Below are 25457 nucleotides of genomic sequence, written 5' to 3'. Positions count from 1 at the left end.
TAATTAATTAATCTACCTGATTGACTAGATACATATTATGTAAATAGAACATCTGCCCGGTAAGTCCGTAAGTGCATCAAAACATGTCTATATACAAACCCATCTAACTGTCTAATCTAAGTACGCACATACTTCTTAGTTTCCACCGGACCTGCAGCAGTTGACCTTTTGACAAAGTTCCCGGCTGCTCAAACCTACAACATGTCCGCGATTTTGAGAGCCGTTGGAAGAGCTATAGCAGAAACAGACACGACAACTACCACTACCAGAGATGTCTCGACTCCTCGAGAGGATCCTCCAGACGACAACTCGGAGAGTATTAGACAATCGCAGACAACGGTAAGCTCTCATGAAAACTGTCTAACTCTACGAGCTGTCGTATCAAAGCTTTATGTTTTATTCTCAATGCTGAGACTACTAGTACTTACAATTGTAGTGCTGCCATGCATATGCATGCAGCAGTATACCTAGAGATGTAGTGTCTAGTCACAATGAGCTACGATTCTTTCCTGCAGTAAAAACAACCGCTAGAGGACTTGCAGCGTCACTAGTTGGAGTAACAGTGTTGGGATCGGAATTAGGAGAAAGCTGGTTTATTCACGGAACCTACTGCATGGTCAGACGTCTAGTCTAGTCGAGGAGGGCAGACTGACTCTATAGGTGCGTGCCACAAGTACGCTAACTGTATCGCCTTAGCTACACCCTGTAATTATGACTACTTGCGGTACGTAGTTGTTGTAGAGTTAGTCTAACCGGTATTGATACACACATGCACAAACACACACTCACACGCACGCACGCACGCACGCACACACACACACACACACACACACACACACACACACACTGTTACAGTTACTGTGACACACACGCACACCTGCACAACTGCTAACCTAAAAAATATCTTCTTTGAAGAGTTTTATCTTCAAAAACAATATATGTACCAACACTTAATTGATTAGCTCTAAATATGCTGTACTACCATGCACATCTACTGACATGGCAATACGTTCAATAGGCATCTCAGTAACTAGAACGTTGGTATCGTTTTTAGCTTCTTATCCTTTGCAAAAGTAGCATTGATATTAGAAAATGCCAGAACAAGGTTTACAAACTTTAAATTTGTAAAATCCAAATTGTATTGACTTTCTATAAATTACCAATAACTAATTAGCATAATTTTTAGTGTTGATGTGCAGAATAGCGTAATGGACACACTCTGTAGTAACTTGCTCACTACTCATAATAACCTAATGCCATTAGAGAATACCTAAAAACGCAATCTGTGTATCTACATGCAGGACGAAAATCATGATACGTGCAAGAAACTGGCTCAAATGGGTTTGGGAATGGGAGTCAGCTGCCTGCGGTTTCATCCAGAGTTACTGGACCAACAGATTGACCCTACACCGTCTCAAATTCTTCAACTGACGATGGGAAGCGGATACAATTCCTTCAAGACCGACGTTCGAGATTGGTACAAGCTACGCCGCGAGATGCGCGGAAGTCTCAGCACATCAACTGCTTCGCCCGTTCACTTAGACGTTACAATCAACGCGGAACGCAAGACGGAATCTCGAAGTTTGCATCGGCACGAAGGCCAGAAGATCCACACGAGAACAATCTATTTTGACGTTGGAAAGAGCAATACAACGTCCCTACTTGCGGTTATGTACGCATGCATGTTAACGGTGACTACGATATCATGGCGATGAGATCTGCTCCGTTATGTATAGGGTTGACGAGTATGATGGCAACTCTTCGCCGAGTCCGTCTCGTCTTGATAAGCTCATCAAGATCAGACAAGAAGAGGAAAACAGCTATTTGATACAATTTCCAGCCAAAAAGAGACATAAACTAATGGTTTCCATTTGCAAAGGTATAATACGCGACGAGAATCGCGGGGCCACTCATTTCATCTCTTCCGTAGAACTGGGAGCAAAAATTTACCGAACCAAAAAGGTCACAATTTCTCACGCGACAGCCAAGTTTTTGATGAAAGCAGGGTTACAGGCTTCTAATGCTGCTGGACTAGACGTTGCCTTTAAAGACGAACATTTGGCTCTTGCTTCTAATTACGAAAGTCGCATCTTTGCTACAGTAGATCCCAGAGTGAAAATGGACGGGACAAAGACGGTAGTAAGTGCAGAACATGAGAGAGTCATTGGGTATGATGTGCGACCCGTGTGGGTACTGGTAAGTGATCCAGACTGGCAGAGAGCAATGAAAGAGGCGTCCTTGCAGTATGTGAAAGAAGAGCTTGATCACTCACCCCCGGTGATTGCTTCAGGTAACTACTTTAATACATTAATTAAATTTTTATATAAAAAAAATTAAAGACATAGTGTTGGATACGTCTACTGCGGAATGTCTGCGGTGTTTGTGTTTGTGTCAAGATTTCATTTTCGTTTGGTTTGTTTTTAACATTTGTACCGATGGAGCAGTCTACTCGCATTATTAATTGGTTTGTGTAGAATGTTTGTCCGATTTATCTTTTCTTCTGTTCCTCTATTAGCGTTTGCGTGGGTGTACACGCACGTACGCACGCACACACACACAATTTGCGACGTTTTGTCAAATCTCTCGTAGGTGGACCATTTACGATCAATGCTGGGAGCTACCGTTTGAGACGCACTAGAACACGGCAGCTTCAAACTCAACGGAACAAGAAAATTGATGAAATCCTGGATTATGGCGACATCGACAGCGTGACAGTAAAAGCAGCTGACAAGAGCACCATCGAAACGGCTAACGTTACATACGAATTTTTTATTGAGGTTCCGCGTTACAACTGCTCAGAATTGTTTATCAACGACTCTGATGACGAAAGCGATCCTATGGACGATCCAGACTTTGGATTTTACATCTACTGTAAGGTAAACGGCGTCAAGCTATTTTTGTGCTCAGACGTGAAAGACGAGAGCAAAATTTGTCTCGTCACCAGCGTTCCGCATCCCAACGCTTACGCTCGATTCTACGTGGAGTTTCCTAGTACGCGCCGTCTCGCTCCCATTTCTCGTTGGGCAAAGGATTCATTGCATCTGTTGAGAAAGACTGCCTATTTGAGGCGTCGTCTGTATCTTATTATTGATACAGAGACTCGAGAGTTGTCGTTTGTCTCTGGAAGCGCACTTCTTAGTAATCAGAGAGCAATGTGTCAGTTTGCTGTAGAAAATATGCTCATAAAACCAGACAGTGACGAGGAAAGTTTCGAGACTTTGGTGTAAATAGTCTGGTTTAGCTAGTCTTAATTCTTTTTTTGTGTTAATTCACTCTTTAGCAATTTTTGTGTCTTTGTCTTGATAATAATGCAATATAAGATAAGTACGAATGACTATGTCTTTGTATGTTGGCATTTCAAGGCTATCACGGGTGTGTTCGGCATTTGTATGGAATTAATGAGCTTCAAATCTCTACAAAAGTTGCAGGAAAGATAGTTGAGGTCTTACTGAGGTCCGATATCTAAACCAGTAAATAGGTTCTTAAGATGTTGTCACAAATAATTAGTCTTGCTCGCTCTTTCTACTATCATAACAAGACATTTACTGCTCCAATGATACAATAGACAATTTAATTGAAACCCTTGTAATGGTTTTGCCATTTGAATAAGTAGTATAATTTTATGTAATAAGAGTTTTAGTGTTATGCGCGTTTGTCTTGATGTGAGGTCTCAATGATCATTATATCTTTTGTTGCGGTATCGATACCGTTGGCGCGCGGTATCAGTTTGTCGACATGTCTGCGCAGGTCAGGATATCGAGGCTATTAGTACAACACAGCTCATGGCAGGAGCAAGTAGTTTATGTGTCAGGTAACGTCTCAAATTTTTAGTTCTTGTAACGTTAGTCTAATCCTTGAACTTGCACTACGGTATAACCATGCAATCTAAATCAAGCGCTGTTGTTACGTCTTAGCAATGTTGATTTAGTGCAATATCGACTGTAGCTCACGCTAGTAAAATTGCTCTAGTGGTACTTAGAAATATAAGGCGTTATCTGTTTGCACTAAAACGACCAACGTGGGCGATTATGAATAACCCTTTCCCATTTTATGTCATTTAATAATTAAATAATTAATTAAACGATAATGGTTAATTTAGTTGGTACAGTACCTACATCTCTGCGTCGACTGCACGTACAGTAAGCACTGGCTATATTATTTGTATACAGTGACACCGCAGACATGTGTAACGGCGCCTTATCTAACTGCCATTAGCTCATAATAACATCCTAATCATCATAGTACATGTACCAGTGCCGACCAGATCGATGAGGTGGGTCAAGCATCTTTATGTACCGTTGACACATGCCTTCACTATTGATAATCGCTAATCTAGTTTACATACGGCAACCATACAATAATACCCACCTCGGTTTATGTATGTGGAAATCAAGTTTGGATTAGCGATTCCTTGCACACTTGTTGACGTTCAGGTAGAGAATCAGCGCTAACTTTATTGTGTTGAGATGACATGGGGATTATATAGTTAGTTAGGTAGCGTTGGGTTTGATGTGCTAGTATCGTTTGCAAGCGCTCACTACAAACTGACGGTCGACCCTGAGATGTACAAATACATGTTCACAAGGTATGAGCAGCAGCTGATGTCGGCCTGCGCAGTATGTTGCACATATTCACAAAGACGAAAGAACTGCGGGCAATAGGACTGTGCGTTTTGGGTGCTTTCGAGAGTATTGAGGCTTCCCAGTTTGTCAGCAAAATGCTAGAAAGCTATAAATTACAATTGTCTGGGTATATGCACCAACAACCACTTATGTAACAACCACTTACATAAATTTTCTGTTAGTTTAGAAGACAGAGAACTGAAAATTAATTATATGATAATATAAACATCATATATTACCATCCATTTAATTTATGATGATGTGGCTGTTGTGTTTTAGTTAATTACCTAGACTTGATTTGTAACCTGAATCACTATTAGACTGCTTGAGGCTTTAAGATCATCTTGCAAAAGTTTGTGTAATCATATAATGCCAATTGATCAAATAGCATGAAAGTTGGCACTACAGCTCGCTGTTTACCTAAAATATCAATTTTACTGTAGTTTCTATTGTCACACAACTTATGTCTTGCTTCCCCAATTTTGAAAGCCCAGTGATGTCATTATAATAATTGATCAATGTACATAAATAAAAGACCATATAGACAGTCCTGTTGTGTAATACAGCCTCGACATCCAAACATGCTCGGACTACAGTACCAGTATTGTTATCGGCTACGGTGACCGGTATCGGTATTGGCTAAGGTCACCGGTACATAGTATCGGCTAGAGTCACCGTTACCGGTATTAGCTAGGGTCACGGGTATCGGTATCAGGTAGGGTTAACGGTACCGGTATCAGCTAAGGTCACCGGTATCGGTATCGGCTAGAGTCACCCATATCGGTATCGGCTAGGGTCACCGGTATCGGTATCAGCTATGGTCAACGGAAGCGGCTAGGGTCACTGGTATCGGTATATAAGACAAAAATACTGCGCAGAATATTAGACCAAAACGTAGCTAGACCAAATCCGCGTAGGGGGACTAAAGCCGCGATGCGTGTGTGCATGGTCTGGGTAAAACCACAGTCTGGCGGACCAAATCTGCTAGCACGCAAAATTTGCTAGTACACCTGTAATCTACATGTGTTGTCCATGGTTTGCAAATATGCAGTCTACAGAGTTGACTCCCTCACCTCGACTATATTCCCAGCTTGTACAGCACGCCGTAAGTGCCTGCTAGTAGTCAAGATCAGTCTGCCTCTGAACCCTTGAGGAATGCGGTTTATGACTCGTATAAGAGTAGTCACCCCAATTAAAGCGTGACCGCAGGACTGGCGTGACCATATGTTGGGCTTCTAGACAAATCACGCTGTATCACAAAACTGTGTTACCCATGACTTAAAATATAATGTATTATAGAGAGATGTTGCTGAACTTGAAAAGACTTCTAGCAATATCAACAAGCAAAAGACAAACACTAGTTCACGAGGTAGAGTACGTCTACGATTTGACGCGCGATTAGTTGCTATCCCACGTCAACTTTGCAGCTTGCTCCTCGCTTCTTGATTTGCACGTCAAGATTAATATTTTTGAAATTGATAATTTGCTTTACACGATCAAAAAATAACTAGAAATTTAGTTTCTCGGTTTATGGGTTAGGATTAGGGTTGTGGTAAAGCAGGTTTTTTCGGGTAATACCGGTGATTAGCCACCGATAGAAGTTCTATGAGAATGATAATGTAGTTGTCCATGAATCATAGACATTACTGGTCTTGGTGGTTTGGAACTTAATTAACCAAAGAATTGGGGAGAGTATAATAATATACATTGTACTCTACCTAGCAGATCCAAAGCAGATGCAAGAGAACAATTGCACCGTCCTTTTGAATTTCCTGAGTGCTAGTATAGTCTACTATTTGCTTTGTACTGTCACTGCGTCCTCTATAGGTCAACTGCTGAGAAATGTACTACAAAACAAATTCATACATACCGGTAATAACCTGTATGTATTAATGCAAGCGAGATGAAACAGTTAATTAATTATTGTGTCTGAAAGTTCGACAGTAAGTAGTACGACTACCAGAAATTACGGTACAAAACATACCAACGGTAGTATGTGCGTGTAAAACTTCTACTGTCGACATTTGCACTATTTTGTTTAATAATTTCTTCTTATCTCTAGCTGTCATCGATATTTGCTCAACAGTAAAATCAAAAATGGATGCATTAGTGCTGGTGTTGGACGCGTGATAGTTTTAGATCAGGACCTGCCGTTGTAGCAAAGTCTGAAGTCTCAGTTTCCCTTCGTCTGTCACTTGTTGGGCACAAAACTGATTTCATGGTCAAACTGTGTAAAGTCTGAGTTAGAGTGAAAACATTAATTCAATAATTAGAAACGGCTCGTCGATTGCTAAACGTGTTTTCCTTACTCAAAAGCGCCACTATAACAACTGCGTAAACCGGATAGCTGCTCTAGGATCTTAGAATACCGACACAGCAGTCAAAGCTTCATGCAAATTGCCTATCTACAAAGAGCTGGGCTGTTTCTTAATCTTTGTTCTCTTCGAGAGCTGTCTGTATCATGGATGACCTTCGTCTGTGCAAAAGCAACGGTGTACAGTCTCACCTTAACAATATTGGCAGCCTCGAGATCTGCAGCACACTGTCGTCTCGAAAATGGCTTAATAACTAGCAGCAACCATTAGACTTTTGAGAAATATTGGTAGTGTACCGTACAACGTTCAAATACAATAACTAAAAGAACCATTGTGTAAAAACGTGCGGTTTCGCATGCTGTATACTATCCCAAAAAGGACGATCTTCGATACAAATCGCCACAAAGCATGTATCTAAATTCATTCGTGATTAACGGATCAACAAATTTTGCAAGACAATTTTTAGTCTATACTCTAGCTAACTGATTGTCGGATCGATCGTATAAAATAATTTTTTTGTAATTAATTATTAAATTTCCCGAAGTTTGTATGCATATGATCTCATTACGTAAATTCAAGCAAGAAGTATGAAAACAACTATATGCAGCTTAGTTAGATTTTAATACGGAAAGCAAGTTCAAATGTAAACGTATTATACTAGTATTATATATATATTACACGTTATAAAGCCACAAAGAAAAGAACGAGAAAAAAGCACTCATAGAGAGCTCAGAATAGTGCACGTATAGTGCACGTATATATGACCCTGACAAACCTAGGGGTCCCTCTCATGGGGTCATCAGTAGGGTTTCCAACGACTAGCCAAACCATAGCAACAGAAACTGGAAAATAAACACAATAAAGTGAGCATGTCTATAAATATGGGCGTGCTCCGAGGCATCTAGCACCATTTTAGAGGTCACTCTAGGCCCCTGACAGTTGTGTAGGACTAAGATAATGCCCTAGGGCCAACACAGAGCAACCTAGACAAGAACATTCGTGAAGGTCCCCACGATTGTATTCGCTGCTGACCACGAATCTAGGCGTTATCCGTGTCTAGTGCATGACCATTGTTCGAGCAACTAGTTATAGCTGCATTGTGTTGCATGCAAGTTCAGCTATTGGGAGTTTGCGTCCCGTTTCCATGTTTTGCTAGATATACGCAGTATTTGAAACTCGAACATGACACGCAAAACGCATTTCTGGTTCCACGGCAGCTTTTTAGAGTATGCATGCATTGATTTTAACCTTACGAATGCGCGTACTAAAGGAATAAAAATTAGAGAAATATGTGAACCAGCACAAGACAACTAAAACTAACATACCAAATTAAAATAAAACATTTAAATGACTTTAAGACACAGGCACCGTTCTCATTACTAAAATAAATTTTAATTTTTGCCGTTGCAGTTAATTAATCTACTTGATTGACTAGAGCAATGATTGACATATTATATAAATAGAACATGTGCGCGGTAAGTCCGTAAGGGTATCAAACATGTCTCCAAACCCGTCTAACTGTCTAATCTAAGTACGCACATGTTTGTTACTTTCCACCGGACTTGTTGGCCTTTGACAAAGTTCCCGGCTGCTCGAACCTACAACATGTCTGCGATTTTGAGAGCCGTTGGAAGAGCTATAGCAGAAACAGACACGACAACTACCACTACCAGAGATGTCTCGACTCCTCGAGAGGATCCTCCAGACGACAACTCGGAGAGTATTAGACAATCGCAGAAAAAGGTAAGCTCTCATGAAAACTGTCTAACTCTACGAGCTGCCTCATCAAAGCTTCATGTTTTATGCTCAATGCTGAGACTACTAGTACTTACAATTGTAGTGCTGTCATGCATATGGATGCAGCAGTATACCTAGAGATGTAGTGTCTAGACACAATGAGCTACAATTCTTTCCTGTAGTAAAAACAACCTCTAGAGGACTTGCAGCGTCAATATTTGGAGTAACAGTGTGTAGATGGGATCGGAATTAGGACAGAGCTGGTTCATTTCACGGAACCTACTCCATGGTTAAAATCTAGTCTGGTCTAGAAGGGCAGACAGACTCTAGAGGTGCGTGCCACAAATACGCTAACTATGTTGCCTTAGATCCTGTAATTATGACTACTTGCGGTACGTAGTTGTTGTAGAGCTAGTTTAGCCGGTATTGATACTCACATGCACACACACAGACACACACAGACACCACACAGACACACACACACACACACACACACACACACACACACACACACACACACACACACACACACACACACACACACACACACACACACTGTTGCAGTTACTGTGACACACACGCACACCTGCACACCTGCACAACTGCTAACCTAAAAGATATTTTCTTTGAAGAATTTATCTTCACAAACAATGGATGTACCAACACTTAATTAGCTCTAGATATGCTGTACTACCATGCACATCTACTGATATGGCAATATGTTCAATAGGCATCTCAGTAACTAGAACGTTGGTGTCGTTTTAAGTTTCTTCTCCTTGGCAAAAAACGCATCAATATTAGAAAATGCCAGAACAAAATTTACAAACTTTAAATTTGTAAAATCCAAATTATATTGACTTTATATAAATTACCAATAACTAATTAGCATAATTTTTAGTGTTGATGTGCAAGATAGCGTAATGAACACACTCTGCAGTAACTTGCTTATTAGTTATAATAACCTGATGCCATCACAGAACACCTGAAAACGCGATCTATGTCTCTACATGCAGGATGACAATTATGACACGTGCAAGAAACTGGCTCAAATGGGTTTGGGAATGGGAGTCAGCTGCCTGCGGTTTCATCCAGAGTTACTGGACCAACAGATTGACCCTACACCGTCTCGACTTCTTCAACTGACGATGGGAAGCGGATACAATTCCTTCAAGACCGACGTTCGAGATTGGTACAAGGTACGCCGCGAGATGCACGGAAGTCTCAGCACATCAACTGCTTCGCCCGTTCACTTAGACGTTACAATCAACGCGGAGCGCAAGACGGAATCTCGAAGTTTGCATCGGCACGAAGGCCAGAAGGTCCACACAAGAACGATCTATTTTGACGTTGGAAGGAGCGATACGACGTCCCTACTTGCGGTTATGTACGCATGCATGTTAACGGTGACTAGGATATCATGGCGATGAGATCTGCTCCGTTATGTATAGGGCTGACGACGTTGATGGCAACTCTTCGCCGAGTCCGTCTCGTCTTGATGCGCTCATCAGAATCAGACAAGAAGAAAACAAGAGAAATTTGAGACATTATTCGGCCAAAAAGAGACATAAACTAATGATTGCCATTTGCAAAAGTATAATACGCGACGAGAACCGCGGGGCCACTCATTTCATCTCTTCCGTAGAACTGGGAGCAAAAATTTACCGAACCAAAAAGGTCACGATTTCTCACGCGACAGCCAAGTTTTTGATGAAAGCAGGGTTACAGGCTTCGAATGCTGCTGGACTAGATGTTGCCTTTAAGGACGAACATTTGGCTCTTGCTTCTAATTACGAAAGTCGCATGTTTGCTACAGTAGATCCCAGAGTGAAAATGGACGGGGCAAAGACGGTAGTAAGTGCAGAACATGAGAGAGTCATTGCGTATGATGTGCGACCCGTGTGGGTACTGGTAAGTGATCCAGACTGGCAGAGAGCAATGAAAGAGGCGTCCTTGCAGTATGTGAAAGAAGAGCTTGATCACTCACGCCCGGTGATTGCTTCAGGTAAACCCTTCAATACATTAATTAAATTTTGTATAACAAAGTTAAATATAGTGTTGGATATGTCTATTGTGGAATGTCCGTAGTGTTTCTGTTTGTGTCGAGATTTTATTTTTGTTTAGTTTGTTTTTAATATTTTTATTGATAGAGCTGTCTACTCGCATTTCCATTAATTGGTTTGTGTAGAATGTTTGTCCGATTTATCGTTTCTTTTGTTCTTCTATTAGCATTTGTGTAGGTGTACACGCACACGCACACACACACACACACACACACACACACACACACACACACACACACACACACACACACACACACACACACACACACACACAATTTGCGACTCTTTGTCGAATCTCTCGTAGGTGGACCATTTATGATCGAAGCTGGAAGCTACCGTTTGAGACGCACTAGAACACGGCAGCTTCAAACTCAACGGAACAAGAAAATCCATGAAATCCTGGATTATGGCGACATCGACAGCGTGAGAGTAAAAGCAGCTGACAAGAGCACCATCGAAACGGCTAACGTTACATACGAATTTTTTATTGAGGTTCCGCGTTACAACTGCTCAGAATTGTTTATCAACGACTCTGATGACGATAGCGATCCTATGGACGATCCAGACTTTGGATTTTACATCTACTGTAAGGTAAACGGCGTCAAGCTATTTTTGTGCTCAGACGTGAAAGACGAGAGCAAAATTTGTCTCGTCACCAGCGTTCCGCATCCCAACGCTTACGCTCGATTCTACGTGGAGTTTCCTAGTACGCGCCGTCTCGCTCCCGTTTCTCGTTGGGCAAAGGATTCATTGCATCTGTTGAGAAAGACTGCCTATTTGAGACGTCGTCAGTATCTTATTATTGATACAGAGACTCGAGAGTTGTCGTTTGTCTCTGGAAGCGCACTTCTTAGTAATCAGAGAGCAATGTGTCAGTTTGCTGTAGAAAATATGCTCATGAAACCAGACAGCGACGAAGAAATTATCGAGACTTCGTTGTAAGTAGAATTTATTGGTATCATGCACTTGCTGTAGGAGGCCACATCAATTACGATTTGTTTGACAGCTTTAGCTAGTCTTAATCCTTTTTGTGTTAATTCACTCTTTAGCAAATTTTTGTGTCTTTGTCTTGATAACAATGCAATATAAGATAAGTACAAATGACTATGTCTTTGTATGTTGACATTTCAAGGCTATCACGGGTGTGTTCGGCATTTTTATGCAATTAATGCGCTTCAAATCTCTACAAAAGCTGCAGGAAAGATAGTTGAGGTCTTACTGAGGTCCGATATCTAAAACCAGTCAATAGGTTTTTAATTAAAATATTGTCACAAATAATTAGTCTTGTTCGCTCTTTGTACTGTCATAACAAGACATCTACTGCTGCAATGATAAAATAGACAATTAATAAAAATCTTGTAATGGTTTTATCATTTAGATAAGTAGTATGATTTTATATAATAAGAGTTTTAGTGTTATGCTAGTTTGTCTTGATATGACGTCTCGATGATCATTATATCTTTTGTTGCGGTACCGATACCAGTGACGAGCGGTATCAGTCAGTCGATATGTCCGCGCAGGTCTGGATATCGAGGCTATTAGTTCAACCAGAGCCATATAGGGCTCTGGTTACAACTGAAAGTTCATGGCAAGAGCAACTAGTGCATGTGTCAGGTAACGTCTCAAATTTTCAGTTCTCGTAACATTGGTCTAATCCTTGAACTTGCACTACGGTACCATGCAGTCCAGCTCAAGTGCTGTTGTGTACGTCGAAGCAATGTTGATTTAGTGTAATATCGACTGTAGCTTTCGCTACTACAATTGCTCTAGTGGTGCTTACGAATTCAAGGCGTTATCTGTTTGCACTAAAACAACAAACAAGGGCGATGATGAATAACCCTTTCGCTATTTATGTCATTATTACTCGAGGCCCGGATTTCCGGGTGGAGAGTATAGTAGTCGTTCGACGACCGTACGACCCAACGACCCATCGACCGTATATATAGTTGGTTATCGGAGATGCAAATGAGGCTATTCCGACCAATAGACGAGAAGTGGTGTCATTACCGACCAATAGACGAACGTGATGTCATCATGAGGCTCCACCTCGCCTTGTTTGGTAGCTGCTAACGAGAATTCGGCCATCGGGCGTCCGTCCTGTACATGGTGTTTAGTCCTTTGCTTTCAGAGTTTAGCACATACATTTGTACGTGTATGTTTCCCCAACAACAACTAGGGCGAGGTGTGTAGCTGTACCTGACTTGTAACATTTTGCTTGCTCCACAGTGTTTCTGCATAGTGGTTCTGCAGTCTGCCAGCTTGAATTTTGGGTGTGCGTGGCTGAGCGGCCGTGGTGTTGTTGCAACGATCACTAGTGTCGTCTTCAACAGAAATTTGGCGTTTGACGGGAATTTGCGAAGGAGAACGTGCATTGTCCATGACAGCGTCTGTTTGTGGGACAAAGCGGCTTGGCCGACCTGTAAGTACGCTAGTGCCTCTCTATTCATTTCTGTTTTACGGTATCCAAAGTCAGAGCGAACAGACGCCTAGCTAATCTACATGTGCACGTGCATGTTTTGTTTTGGCTCTGGAGTCGCCTCATTACAACAGTAGGGGACGTCTAGCTAGAGAAGCCGCACAAACGACAAGATGCCTAGAGAAGCTGCACAAAGAACGGGACTTTTACATTCTTGTGTACTGGAAAATCGGTGGTGAGCTGCTTGTTTGGTCTCCATTTGTAACCTAGGTTTCCCACCAACAAACAGAACAATGATCACGCCCATTACTTCATCACGTAAGGCGAAGATTGCCAGCCGGGGTCGCAGCGATTTGCCCTGCTAGCGATTTGCCCTGCTTGGTGTAAAACTGCGCATGCGCATAGATAAGCAGGGCAAATCGCTGTACTAATCACAGCGATTTACTCTGTTTCAGCGATTTGCCCTGGACTACGCGGCAAGCTACGCAGGCGCAGGCATCGCAGGGTAGATCGCTGCAGTGTAATCGCAGCGATTTGCTCTGTTTTAGCGATTTGCCCTGATGACTGATTTGTTGTACACAGTTTTTGCTCGTCTCGGAAAGGTAAGGAGCTGATCATTTTCTTGCTGTGATTGCCTTGCAATAGACTGACGTATAATTAGGGTGGAGTATACGAGTATCATCTCTACCTCTAGACGTCCAAACTCCTCATATTGCAAACTAAGGTATGATACATCTGTTTCTAGATAGTACATGTGTATTTGTGGACACTCATTCACATTCACACACACACACACACACACACACACACACACACACACACACACGCACACACACACACACACACACACACACACACACACACACGCACACACACGCATGACTTAGATAGCTGAGCATTGTGAACCTTTCAATCTGGTTGGCTAAGGCAATTAAAGCAGATGGGGTAGTTGTGTGTGTGTGTGTGTGTGTGTGTGTGTGTGTGTGCAGGGGTGTCGCGTAATAGGGGCTAGAGGGGGCTGAAGCTCCACCACTTTTGGGGGGCATTTTCCTTTTTTCAATATCAAAGACCAGAGCCGAAGTCTCAGCAGCAAGTCAGCCCTACCACTTTATGTGCCCACGCGATGCCTCTGGTGTGTGTGTGTGTGTGTGTGTGTGTGTGTGTGTGTGTGTGTGCAGGGTTCAAAAAATGTGTTTGAATCTGGTCGCCAGTTTGGCCACGTAGAGGAACGGTTAGTCACCAAATTTTCACTACCTTCTAGGTCAGGAATTCCAGAAGTAAACAAGTCATTAATATTACTGTTGAGACCTTTTCCCAGATTATCATGTTTGACATTAAATTAAGACCTAACTAGGAATTTGCAGTAACGTTGGATGAACATTGTAGATAGCAAGTAAACACATCAATCTACAGTATTATGCTAGGGATTCTTTCTATGTAATACTATGAGTATTCGTATTTTATCCTAACTTTCAACTAATTGTATAGCTACAACCAAACAAAAATGTGGTTTGTTATCACATCAACATCTGGGAAATCCATCCAATAAGACATGAGCATTCTTTAGTTGAGTAGATAAGAGCGTTTCTTCTCTTATGACTCAGTGCCACTATTGTTGTTGAGAACAGTACATCCGGCTACTGCATGTAACCCCACCGGTCCTATGGCTAGCTGTGCTAATCTCTGGAACACAAGCGATAAACTTTTGTTATTGTAGCGCTTCACTAGCATGGCATCATTCAACATCTAGATTTCAGAACTGGACATGCAGAAACTTTTGTCTGAACGGACATTCCTAATAGCACTAGGAGATGTACGAGCTCCTGGACGTATCTGGTATTTTTTCTGATAGAGAGACACTCAGGCAGCATGCGGTGAGAAAAGCTGTTTGTTTTGCCACTTCCGACGCCCGCCACTTGCAAAGATCTACGTAATAGTTTTCATTTGAAATAATTCAAGATTGTCAGCTAGATTCTGTGTTTCTTTGAACAGCGTAGAAAGGAATCTAAAGAAGCAGTTGCCGTCACCTTCAACTGTAATTGACTGCAAATTTCATGTTTTATTCAAGAGCTGCAGCGCAATAGCGTCTCATCGATGATAGAGCTGGTGACTTGGATTTGCTAGTGTAGCATATGAAGAATAGGAGTGCACGATCGCGATTGTTTGAAAAATTAAACGCGCCTGCAGGTCTTTAGTTGGGTTTGTCTGGAGCTGATGGCAGAGACCGATGAGATCGGTACAGGCAGTAAAGTCCATAAAAATGATTGTCAACCAGCAACTCACAATAGATTGCTACGTTATACATTGTTACGTGATATGTACCAAGGTGCTAAGTACAGTCACCCTACACCTATAACGATATCTTCGTTTCCCGCTAACATATCCTTATAAAGGTAATATTGTTATAAAGGAAATGCAATCTGAACCGCTGTGTGTGCACAAGTTCTTACTTTGAACTATGCTTAGTGACATTTAAATGTTCCAACTGTTTAGTCTAATTAATCACAGTACACTAGTCATCGATCCACTGGTTCAAGGTCGCTTGTCGATGATGAACAGAAGTAACCATTCTGTCTAATGAAGACTTGATTCCATCAGCTACCTGCAGAAGTTTCTTGTTCTTTAGTATAGTTAAGTTCTGAGATAGGAAAGTGGAAACGGCTCGAATATGGCAACGGGCATCTCGAAGAGTGATTATAGGAGGGTCAATGTTGTCTACTGGGTCTTCCTCAATCTCCTCAACCACATCAACATCTGGGTCTTGTTGTACTTCGTGTAATGCATCGTCAATAGGGTTGTTTTCTATTTCTCTTTTAATTGGCAAATCTAGCAACTCATCAGGGCTCAAAAATGACTCACCAACAACATTGACAGTTCTAGCCATTTGATTCACAACTGTTGATAACTCCTCTAAAAGCTCTATCTTCTGTAGAAATGCCAGTGTCAATTTCATCCATCTCCGTCTCTCTTGGTGGCAATATGCCCGCTTTCCTCCAGCAGTTGACCACTGTTTCTACTTTAACCTCTTTCAAGGCGTAGCTGACCCATTCAATAGCTTGCTTCATGTTGGGCTTGATTTTACTGACGTTGTCAGTATCATCTAATTCAAGCTGCTCCTACAATCCAGGAGACGTGCCTCCTTCAAAAAGCTGCTTTAAAGGCTTTGATAATGCCAGAATCAAGAGGTTGTACAGTGGATGTGGTATTGGCAGGCAGGAAAATGACTACAAGGTTACCAAGAGTGAACACTTTCAACTGTCCACTTTGCCATGGAGCTGCATCATGAGGTAAGATGTGGGACGTGGCATTATCCATCACAAGGTAAGTTTTGGAGTTACGTGTGGATGCATTGGCTCTTGCTCCAATATACAAGATAAACGAGTGTATGACTGCAACAAATACTTGTCCATTTATCCATGCAGTCTTGTTACTGTAATATGGCACATTAATATCAGCAGGCTTCCACCGTCCAAAGCAACGAGGAGACTTTGCATTGCCAATGACAATTGGAACAAACTTGTCAGTTCCTGTGGCATTCACAAACAGACCAACTGTTATACGATCTTTTGCAAACTTTTTTCCCTTCCTGCCTTTGCTATGAACTGAAGCTAAAGACTTCTTGGGTAGTTGACGAAACAAAAGACCTGTTTCATCAAAGTTGTAGATTAGGTCAGGATCCACACCTGCTAATAACATGGGAATATCAGCTCTAGCAATTGCAATACCAACAGTGTTAGCAGAATCTCCTTCCCTGTGGCGAACTTGTACATTGATAGGATGGCGTCTCTTCCAATCCCACAACCACTTGCTACTGTACCTGAAGTTGGCTGGGAGTTCTAGCTTTGTCCCAATCAATTGAGCGGCTTCAATAGTCACAAGATCAGTCAACGGAGCTCGTTTAGCTTCCATGTGAAGAAACCATGTGTACAACAATTCTTCTAGTTCTTCAACATTGGAAGATCGCTGCTTCTTTTTCTGCTTATCTCTAGCAGACAAGGCGGTTTTCTCATGATGCAGCCACTTATAACTTTCCTTCAGAATTGCAGAAAGAGTGCACTGGGCAATGTCTTTACCACAAGTGTCTTTAAACCACGACTGCAGTTCTTTCTGGCTAGGTCTTAGCTCCATGCGACTCCGCTTTACCAGCATTGCTTTCTCTGCAACGGAGAAGGCAATCCTTCTTCTTATGGCCATCTGCAGAAAGAGGCGCTTGATCAGTCGAACTTTCCTCTTCCACTCGAGATTCCGCATCCCTCGCAGCAGCACTTGACTCCATGTTTGTTGCAATGCACATGCGCAGCTTGCATTTTTAAAGTACCTCGCAGTAGTGTGTGCACTTTTAGCACATTAATATCAATGAATATTGTTATACAACTACTACAGACATGTTTCGTTCCAGCGGCAGAAATCGAAATAGGGGTAATATCGTTATAAAAATATCATTATAGAGGTAAAGTTTTTTAATGTACGGTATCGGGAAATTTTGGTTTCAGCAGCTTCTATTGTAATAAAGGTAATATCGCTATAGAGGTTATCGTTATAGGGGTAGGGTGACTGTATATGGTCTACTTTGCAGTTTGCCACTAAATGATAGACGTAGTGGTGATGGCGGCGCATCCGGGGCTGCAATCCACACTAGGAGGCTACATACTGCTGAGCAGGTGGTTTCCATCCAAGAGCCGCTGCCACAAAAGACTGAAAAGTACCAAATATTTCTTGTTGCCAAATTGGCGACCACATCACTCGTTTAGTTGCCACCACCTAGTAGTGGTCGCCGTATGGTGACTTGGCGACCGGATTTTTCTAACACAGGTGTATGTGTGCACATGCGTGTGTGTGTGTGTGTGTGTGTTGACGTGTGTACATGCATGTTGTTGTAGGTATGTACGTGTGTGTGTAAGCTCGCACGTGTGTGTGTGTGTGTGTGTGTGTGTGTACGTGTGTGTGTGTGTGTGTGTGTGTGTGTATGTGTGTGTGTGTGTGCATGCATGTGTGTGTGTGTGTGTGTGTGTGTACGTGTGTGTTTGTGTGTGTGTGTGTGTGTGTGTGTGTGTGAGAGAGAGAGAGAGAGAGAGAGAGAGAGAGGGAGGGAGAGAGAGGGAGAGGGAGAAAGTCACAGTTTATGCATGATGAACCAGAAGAATGAAAGACTTTTGCACATATTGATTGAATGTCAGTGAAAAATGATTTAAAGCATATTCCCTATGGTAGCTAGGTTACTCAAACTGAAACTTTCTTACGGTGACCGTGTCAAATTGCTTTGGAAGGATAAGGAACAATATAGTTTTAGTCAGCTATAGTTACCATGTTCACACTTGCAAACGGGTTTTATCTGTATACTGTACTGCACAGGCTGCATACCATTTCAGTGGTGTTGTTGACTGGAATGTTGGCCTTGTTCTCACACTCTGGGTGGTACCATTTCTTGCATGTTCCACACTGTATCATGGCCTCATTTGTGTCTGGTTGTCTGCAGTGACAGTATAGAGGTATATTGTGCTGCAGTTTAATTCTTCCTTCTTTAGAGTGAACTATGATGTCATGAGGAAACAGGTCGAGTTGTCCTTGTGTAATGCAGTAATGCAAGTGCTTCCTCATCTCACTTTGCTTCCAGACAATGCAACTGGGATCAGTACCATGACACAGTGCAGTTGCATTTGCAATTGCAAACAATTAGCAATCCGAATCTCCTTTCTGCTGTTGTATATCCATTACTTCTACAACCAGTCTCTCAGCTGAGCTAAAAAGCATTGCAGCAGCTACCTTTTGTGGGAATTGAGGGAGATTACTTGGATTTACAAGACTGTCATACCACTGAAAAGTATCTGGGTTTGTTGACAAAACATTTGAAATTGTCATCCAATGATTGCCATTGATATGAACAATTTGAACGAATTTATCAGTAGCGATAGGAATGTAACCACCCACTGAACTACCAGCAAGAGCTACAGTTGCCTGGAAACCTTCAATGTTAGGAAACTGAGTTGATAGCAGTCCTTGTGCATAGTCAATTGTTTCATCATTCAGCCAGTAATTGGGTTGCAGAATTGACGTGTAGACAGTAGGTGGTAAGTATTTCACAAGGTTTGTCTTCTCTAATGGCCTTAACCTTTTGACACGAGAACCCCTTCCACTGTTTATCCTTCTTTTTCTACTTGCTGTTAGACCAAACGGCACAGTACGGGTTGCAGGAAGTGTTTCATGCAATATTGACAATTCAGTGGGATCTTCAACTACTGTTGTTGGAGAGTCTTCTTTGGAGGGAACTGAAGGTGTCAACATTTGGACTGGAATCGCACTGTTTCACGAGACACTTTATTGGCCAGCGGTTTTCCTTGTGAATTTTGTGCGTATGCATAATTTTCACTTATTTCTGTGATGGTGTAGGGTCCTTTCCAATCTGGTTCCAGTTTTCCACCTTTTCTTCCAGCTTTTCTTTGGTTCTTGACAAGGACAACATCACCCACTTTAAATGTAAAACACTTTGTACCTTTGGACACCCTGGCTTCATAAGTCTTCTTCATTTTTGCCTGTGCTCTTTCTATGTTCACTTTAACGCGTTGCCCTATCTGTTGGCAAAACTCCATCCGTTCTTGTACTTGCTTTTCTGTAGCACTTTGAGGCATGGTTGCAGCACATTCTGTATCAGCATAGACCATGTCTGAAATCTGCCTGGCTTCTCTGCAAAGCATCAGGAAGAAAGGGGTGAATTTTGTTGCCTGTGAAATGCTGGAACGAATGCCGAATAGAATTGCTTCCAGGTCTTCATCCCAGGTGTCTTGTTGTTCATTTACTAACTTGCCCAGTCTTCGTTTCAAGGTCTGGTTGGTTCTCTCGTCTTGACCATTTGTTTGCGGATGATATGCAAGGGTCACAGCTTGACGGACACCAAATTTTTCAAAGAGAAAGTCATTGCAATGGTTAACAAACTCCCTACCATTATCTGTGATGATTCTTTGAGGAGGTCCATACTGCCAGAACATTTTGACAAGTTTGCTAGCTACTGAAGCTGCTGACTTGTCAGGAATTGCACAGGCTACAGGAAACTTGCTCCATAAACAAGTGCAGGTCAGTATGAAGCGGTTTCCTTGTGCTGTTACATTAAATGGTCCTATTAGGTCAATTCCCACCACTTCCCAGGGGCCACTTGTTTTTATTGGCTTTAGCTGTGGTGCTACAGTTTTTATCTGCTCAAATTTTTGACATTTTGCACATTCAGCAATCCATTGCAGTACATCAACATACAATCCAGACCAGTAATAGCGAGAGTTTATCTTTTGTAGTGTCTTATCACGTCCCATATGACCACCTTGAGGGGAGTCGTGACAGTGGATAAAGGCCAGCCTTCTTTCTTCATCAGTTATTAGAACCCGTCTGTTGGCTTTACCTTTAGGTCCAATGTAGAAAAGTTGACCAGAATCTATAGGTATGACAATAAATTTAACCACAAGGCGTTTATGTGCCACTGAATTTGACAACAATCAATCATTTTAAGGGCTGATATTGACTGTTATTGATCAAGTCAATAGAGTATTTTTTATTAATCAAACATCTAGGCATTGTTTATGTAAGTCTGAGTTATATACTGCTCAGTGCTCATATACTGTGTAACTGCTAGACTGCTTGTTATTGGTTTCTGTTATGTGTATGTTAAGCTGGAAGTGGAAAAATTTAAGACTAGTCTAGTAACACTTTTCTAGCGTGAGACGTTCCATAAGTTTATGCTTGTTTACAAGTTTCTACTTGTCTATTCAGCTGCAGCAACAACAACAACAACAACAAACAACAACAACAAAAACAAAGCACAACTTCAAGGCTGCAGCAGGGAACTGTTCTAGATAGATAGATGTGTTGAATATTTCTAATGTTTGTTTTAAATCAATTATAAATTGAATTCTACTATGTATTCCTGTTTATCTTCCGTGCAAGAGTAATTTTGCAGACTGACACGTTGTATAGTCATCTAATTTGTAAGTTATTCAAAGTCACAACGTTGTACTTGGTAATAAGCGTACCATCTAGTTTGAATGAGCGAGCTTGACGGCTAAATGAGCACTTCTGGTTTGATGTCAGGGTTCCTGGTTTTTCTCCAGTCTTGAGAAACACTAAAATGTCTCTTTCGGTGTAGGGTCTCATTTCTTTCACCGGGCGAATCACTGACGTCTGAAACAGAATATTTGGCGCCAAATTTAATTAGGTTGCACCATATATGGTATGTGTACGCATGCGTTATAGCCGCAGCAGGGCAAATCACCGACTCCTGAAACAGATTATTTGGCGCCAAATTTGATGCGGCTTCACACTTTATATGGTAAATTGGCACATGCGTCGCGCCCTTAGCAGGACAAATCGCTAGCAGGGCAAATCGCTGTGACACCGGCCTAGCGTCGAGGCTCTCCGACTTGTAACATTTGGCTTGTTCCATCATTTGGAAACAACTACATTTGTAACATGCATTTAGAAACCACACCTAGCTAATCTAGCTGCATTTGTAACGTTCTCACATCTAATTTTGTTTTGGCTGTTGTACCTATGCCACGCCTAAAACCGGCCATAGTTACGACCTCAAAAGCTGCACAAAGAACCGACGAGCGAAGGTTGTAAAAAATAGAAGCGAGGTCCTACGGGACGTTAGCTGACAGACTGCGTAGCTACCCGTTGTACACCGTAGCAGCCAGTCACGTGACTTACCTCAAGCTCGACCTGTGACCATTTCAATAATGCTTCCTAGTTATTACCCACATTATACCATTCTGTCATACGATTTTGTCATAGCGCGACTAATTTACCTTCAAGGTGCATACCGGCCGAGAGTTTGCACTTCAAGTGCTTCTTCATTTAATAATTAATTAATTAATTAAACGATAATTGCTAATTTAGTTAGTACATTATCTACATCTCTGCGTCAAATTCACGCACAGTACGCACTGGCTATAGTATTTGTACACAGTGACACCGCAAACATGTGTAACCGCGCTTTCCCTACCTTCCATTAGCTCCATAATAACATCCAACATGTATCAGTGCCGTCCAGATCGATGAGGTGGGTCAAGCATCTGTATGTACCGTTGCCTCATGTCTTCACTAATGATGATCGCTAATCTAGTTTACATACGGCAACCATACAATAACATACCCACCTCGTTTTATCTATGTGGAAATCAAGTTTGGATTAGCGATTCCTTGCACCACGGCGTAGCCAGAGTCCAAGATTTGGGGATCACACTGGAAAATTTTCTCAAATCTGTATTAAATGACGACACACGTAGCAAAACGACGCATCATGCCTTACTGAATACTCGAGCCAAGTGTATTTTTGATACCAATCTGCAATGAACGATTTAGCCTTTTCACAATGCAAACGTGATAGATGGATGTTTCGACAGAATTGGCTGTCTAGCCTCATCTCCTGCACTACGAGACAAGTCTGCAATAGACAGCAATTTGTCGACTAGCTAATGCTCAATGTTCATGCAGTTTACGTTCCAACTACTATGTACGCCAATATATCCGAACCGTCGATTTTGTATTCTGCAGAGTCTGATTCTGTTGCAATCGTCGAATCCTTGCATTCATTCCCAGACTCTGGATCACAGTCTGTCTCTCGTGATCGATTGGTAATACCTAATGTCGAATCTGCTACTGTAAATCTAGTGGCTGAAGTGTAACGGCTGTGACGATGACAATGAGGCTGTAAGAGAATACGAATTCAACAGTGGATTCAGGTTGGTAAAGCGATGTAGAAACAGTATATGGTGTAAGATCGTCGTCTGACAGAATGTTTCTCTGTTTCACCTGTATACAGTACGAAGACTACTGGAAGCTAGCAGCTGTGCATGATCAACAACTAGACGTCTACTGTTTCATATGAAACCTATAGGCCATAAACTATGACTGACTTACCGCTTAGGCCTAAAGAAAGATAATATACTGTCCTTTTCGTGTCGCTTCCTGGAAGCCTGTTTCCTTAATGCACGAGGTCGCATTAAGAACGCTAACGACCGTTGATCGATGGCACGTGACAACAGGGTTAGGCAATTTACTTTACGGGAATACAAGAGATTTAATTAATATTATTGTAATCAGCATTATTATCATTATTAGCAATCACTAATGGCTAGTTAATCCTAGAATTTAAAAACCTTGGTTGCAATTTGCAAATTACGGGATCAAAATTTAAAAAGTAGGAAAATTTGGGGCACGTGCCCCCAGCAGGCCCCCCATAGTTACAACACTGCTTGCACACTTGTTGACGTTCAGGTAGAGAATCAGCGTTAACTTTATTGTGTTGAGATGAAATGGAGATTATGTAGTTAGTTAAACTCTGACTGCAGCGGGCACATCTTGCACTCTATATATTATACCAGTTGCATGGGAACTAGAGGATCGCGTACAGTGGCTGGCGAGCACGTCACATCCGGATACTCGGTTATTTGAACAAAAAATCACCAGCGCATCTCATTTCAGGCCGCCAAAGTCTCGTTTCTGCCGTCGGAAGCAGTCTAGACGAAAATTATTCGACTCGACCCAGCTGCCTCGATTTGCGACGATCCGGGACCGGCGTCATGTCGATCGGCGTGTCACAGAGACAGACAGACGGGGTTTGGCTTATTTAGCTAATAGTTTAGCTAAGATGCCTGTGGCGTACAGTACATGTACGTACACCCTACCCGACCTCCCGGACCGACTGTGAGGCTTCAGAGAAACCGTATAGAAAAGTAACGAAGAAAAGTGGCAAATTAAAATAACAACTGTACGTCTTCAATGCCACAAAGTCTCAATGATTGTAAAAGCATTAGACTGCTTCGCTTCCTAGAAAGTGACCGTTGAAAAAAATTGCACAGATCCAAAATGCGGTATCAAAGGTGGCGGAAAGCGGTCACAGTGAGTTACCACTAGGTTTGTTTGCTAGTTTCCAAAGCAAGCCTTACAGAGCACCATGCGCCAGTATACATACAGTGCAGAACCGTATATATACTAGTTACTAAGCAACACTGATTGAAAAGCTTAGTTAACTTAACTGTACACGCACAAGGCTCGCACTTATTGAGGTTGGAGGTAAGAACCAACCGACCCATTTCAGTCAGATTTCCGCTTGTTTTCTATGTATAATATAAAAAATTGTCATTATTAGACACTATAGTTTACATACGGCTACCATAAAATAGCATACCCGCCACGGTTCATGTATGTGGACGTTCAGCTAGAGAATCAGCGATACTTTACTGCGTTGTGATGACCTAGGGCTATGAAGTTACGTAACATTGATTTTGATTTTCTGGTCTTATTTGCAGGTGCTCATTATAGTATACACACTGGCGGTCGACCCTGAGATGTGTCACAAGGTATGAGCAGTAGTTGATGTCGACCTGTACAGCAGCACATATTTCCAGAGACGAAACAGCTGCAGGCAACAGTACAGTGCGATTTTTGGAGCTTTCAAAGTGCTGACGCGCTTCCCGGTTTTGTCAGCAAATTGCTAGAAAGTTATAACACCTGTCTGGGTATAAACACCAACAACTACTTATATGTCATTAATTTTATGTTTTGATACTTTTACTGCTAATTTAGAAGACAGGGAATGAAATATTGGGAGTATGATGATATAACCATTATATGACACCACCATTTTCATTCATCATGCTGTGGCTGTTCTGGACTCAATTTGTAACAGTAATCTTTTGTAGACCGCTTGAGGCTTTAAGATCTTAACAGTTTGTGTAATCAGATAATGCCAATTGACCAAATAGCATTTAGAGGTTGGTACTACAGCTCCCTGTTTACTCTATTCATTTTACTGTAACACAACCAATTTGGGAAGCCAAGCGACGCCATTATAATAATTGATCAATGTACTTTTATTTATAGACAGCCCTAGATGCGGCTCTGTAGAGCCTCGACATCCAAACCTGCGAGGACTACAGGTACACCGGTACCGGTATGGGCTAGAGTCACTGGTATCGGTATCGAACAACCGATAATAATGACCATTAAGGCGCCAACATACGTGTACATGAGACTAATACTTAAATGGTATCAAACCGAAAATTACTTTTATTATGTATAAGCGCAAATATAACGCAGTTTTTATTAACTTCTATTTATCCCTGCAGTAGTAAATATTTATCATATAAGTGTAACCATAGAAATCAAAATTTATTTAGTTCACCTATGCTAGTTGAAGAACAGATATATCATATGACTTAGTGTACAAGGAGCACATCTAGTGTCCTTCAAGATATCTCATTTTACTGAAACTACAATATTCTAATGGGGACTTTGACCGTACTGATTGCAGACAAGAAAA

At 41.7% G+C, this 25457-nt stretch overlaps 2 protein-coding genes and 1 long non-coding RNA gene across 4 annotated transcripts; all 3 read left to right on the top strand.

Moving 5' to 3' along the window:
- Nucleotides 1-8542: 8542 nt before the first annotated feature.
- On the top strand, nt 8543-10214 carry LOC134182486 (uncharacterized). Its single transcript, XM_062649889.1, has 3 exons — nt 8543-8680; nt 9688-10020; nt 10086-10214. Exons 1-3 carry the CDS (start codon nt 8543-8545, stop codon nt 10212-10214), a joined length of 600 nt encoding a protein of 199 aa, XP_062505873.1.
- Nucleotides 10211-11852, top strand: LOC134182717 (uncharacterized). Of its 2 annotated transcripts, XM_062650149.1 has the most exons (3): nt 10211-10676; nt 11039-11163; nt 11227-11852. In XM_062650149.1, the coding sequence occupies exons 1-3, from the start codon at nt 10247-10249 to the stop codon at nt 11674-11676; spliced, it is 1005 nt and encodes a 334-aa protein (XP_062506133.1). In that variant the 5' UTR covers nt 10211-10246; the 3' UTR covers nt 11677-11852. The 2 variants fall into 2 exon arrangements, with proteins under 2 accessions (XP_062506133.1, XP_062506131.1); XM_062650147.1 differs by having other exon boundaries at nt 11039-11852.
- Nucleotides 11853-13545: 1693 nt separating this feature from the next.
- LOC134182180 (uncharacterized) lies at nt 13546-21049 on the top strand. The gene is made up of 3 exons (XR_009970284.1): nt 13546-13752; nt 13812-13874; nt 20906-21049. It is a non-coding gene; the product is annotated as an uncharacterized LOC134182180 (long non-coding RNA).
- The last annotated feature ends 4408 nt before the right edge of the window (nt 21050-25457 follow it).

This window comes from Corticium candelabrum, chromosome 7 (assembly GCF_963422355.1).
Source record: "Corticium candelabrum chromosome 7, ooCorCand1.1, whole genome shotgun sequence".
Lineage (NCBI taxonomy): Eukaryota > Metazoa > Porifera > Homoscleromorpha > Homosclerophorida > Plakinidae > Corticium > Corticium candelabrum.
The sequence above is the reverse complement of the archived record's forward strand: the minus strand, read 5'-3'. Positions and strand labels throughout refer to the sequence as shown.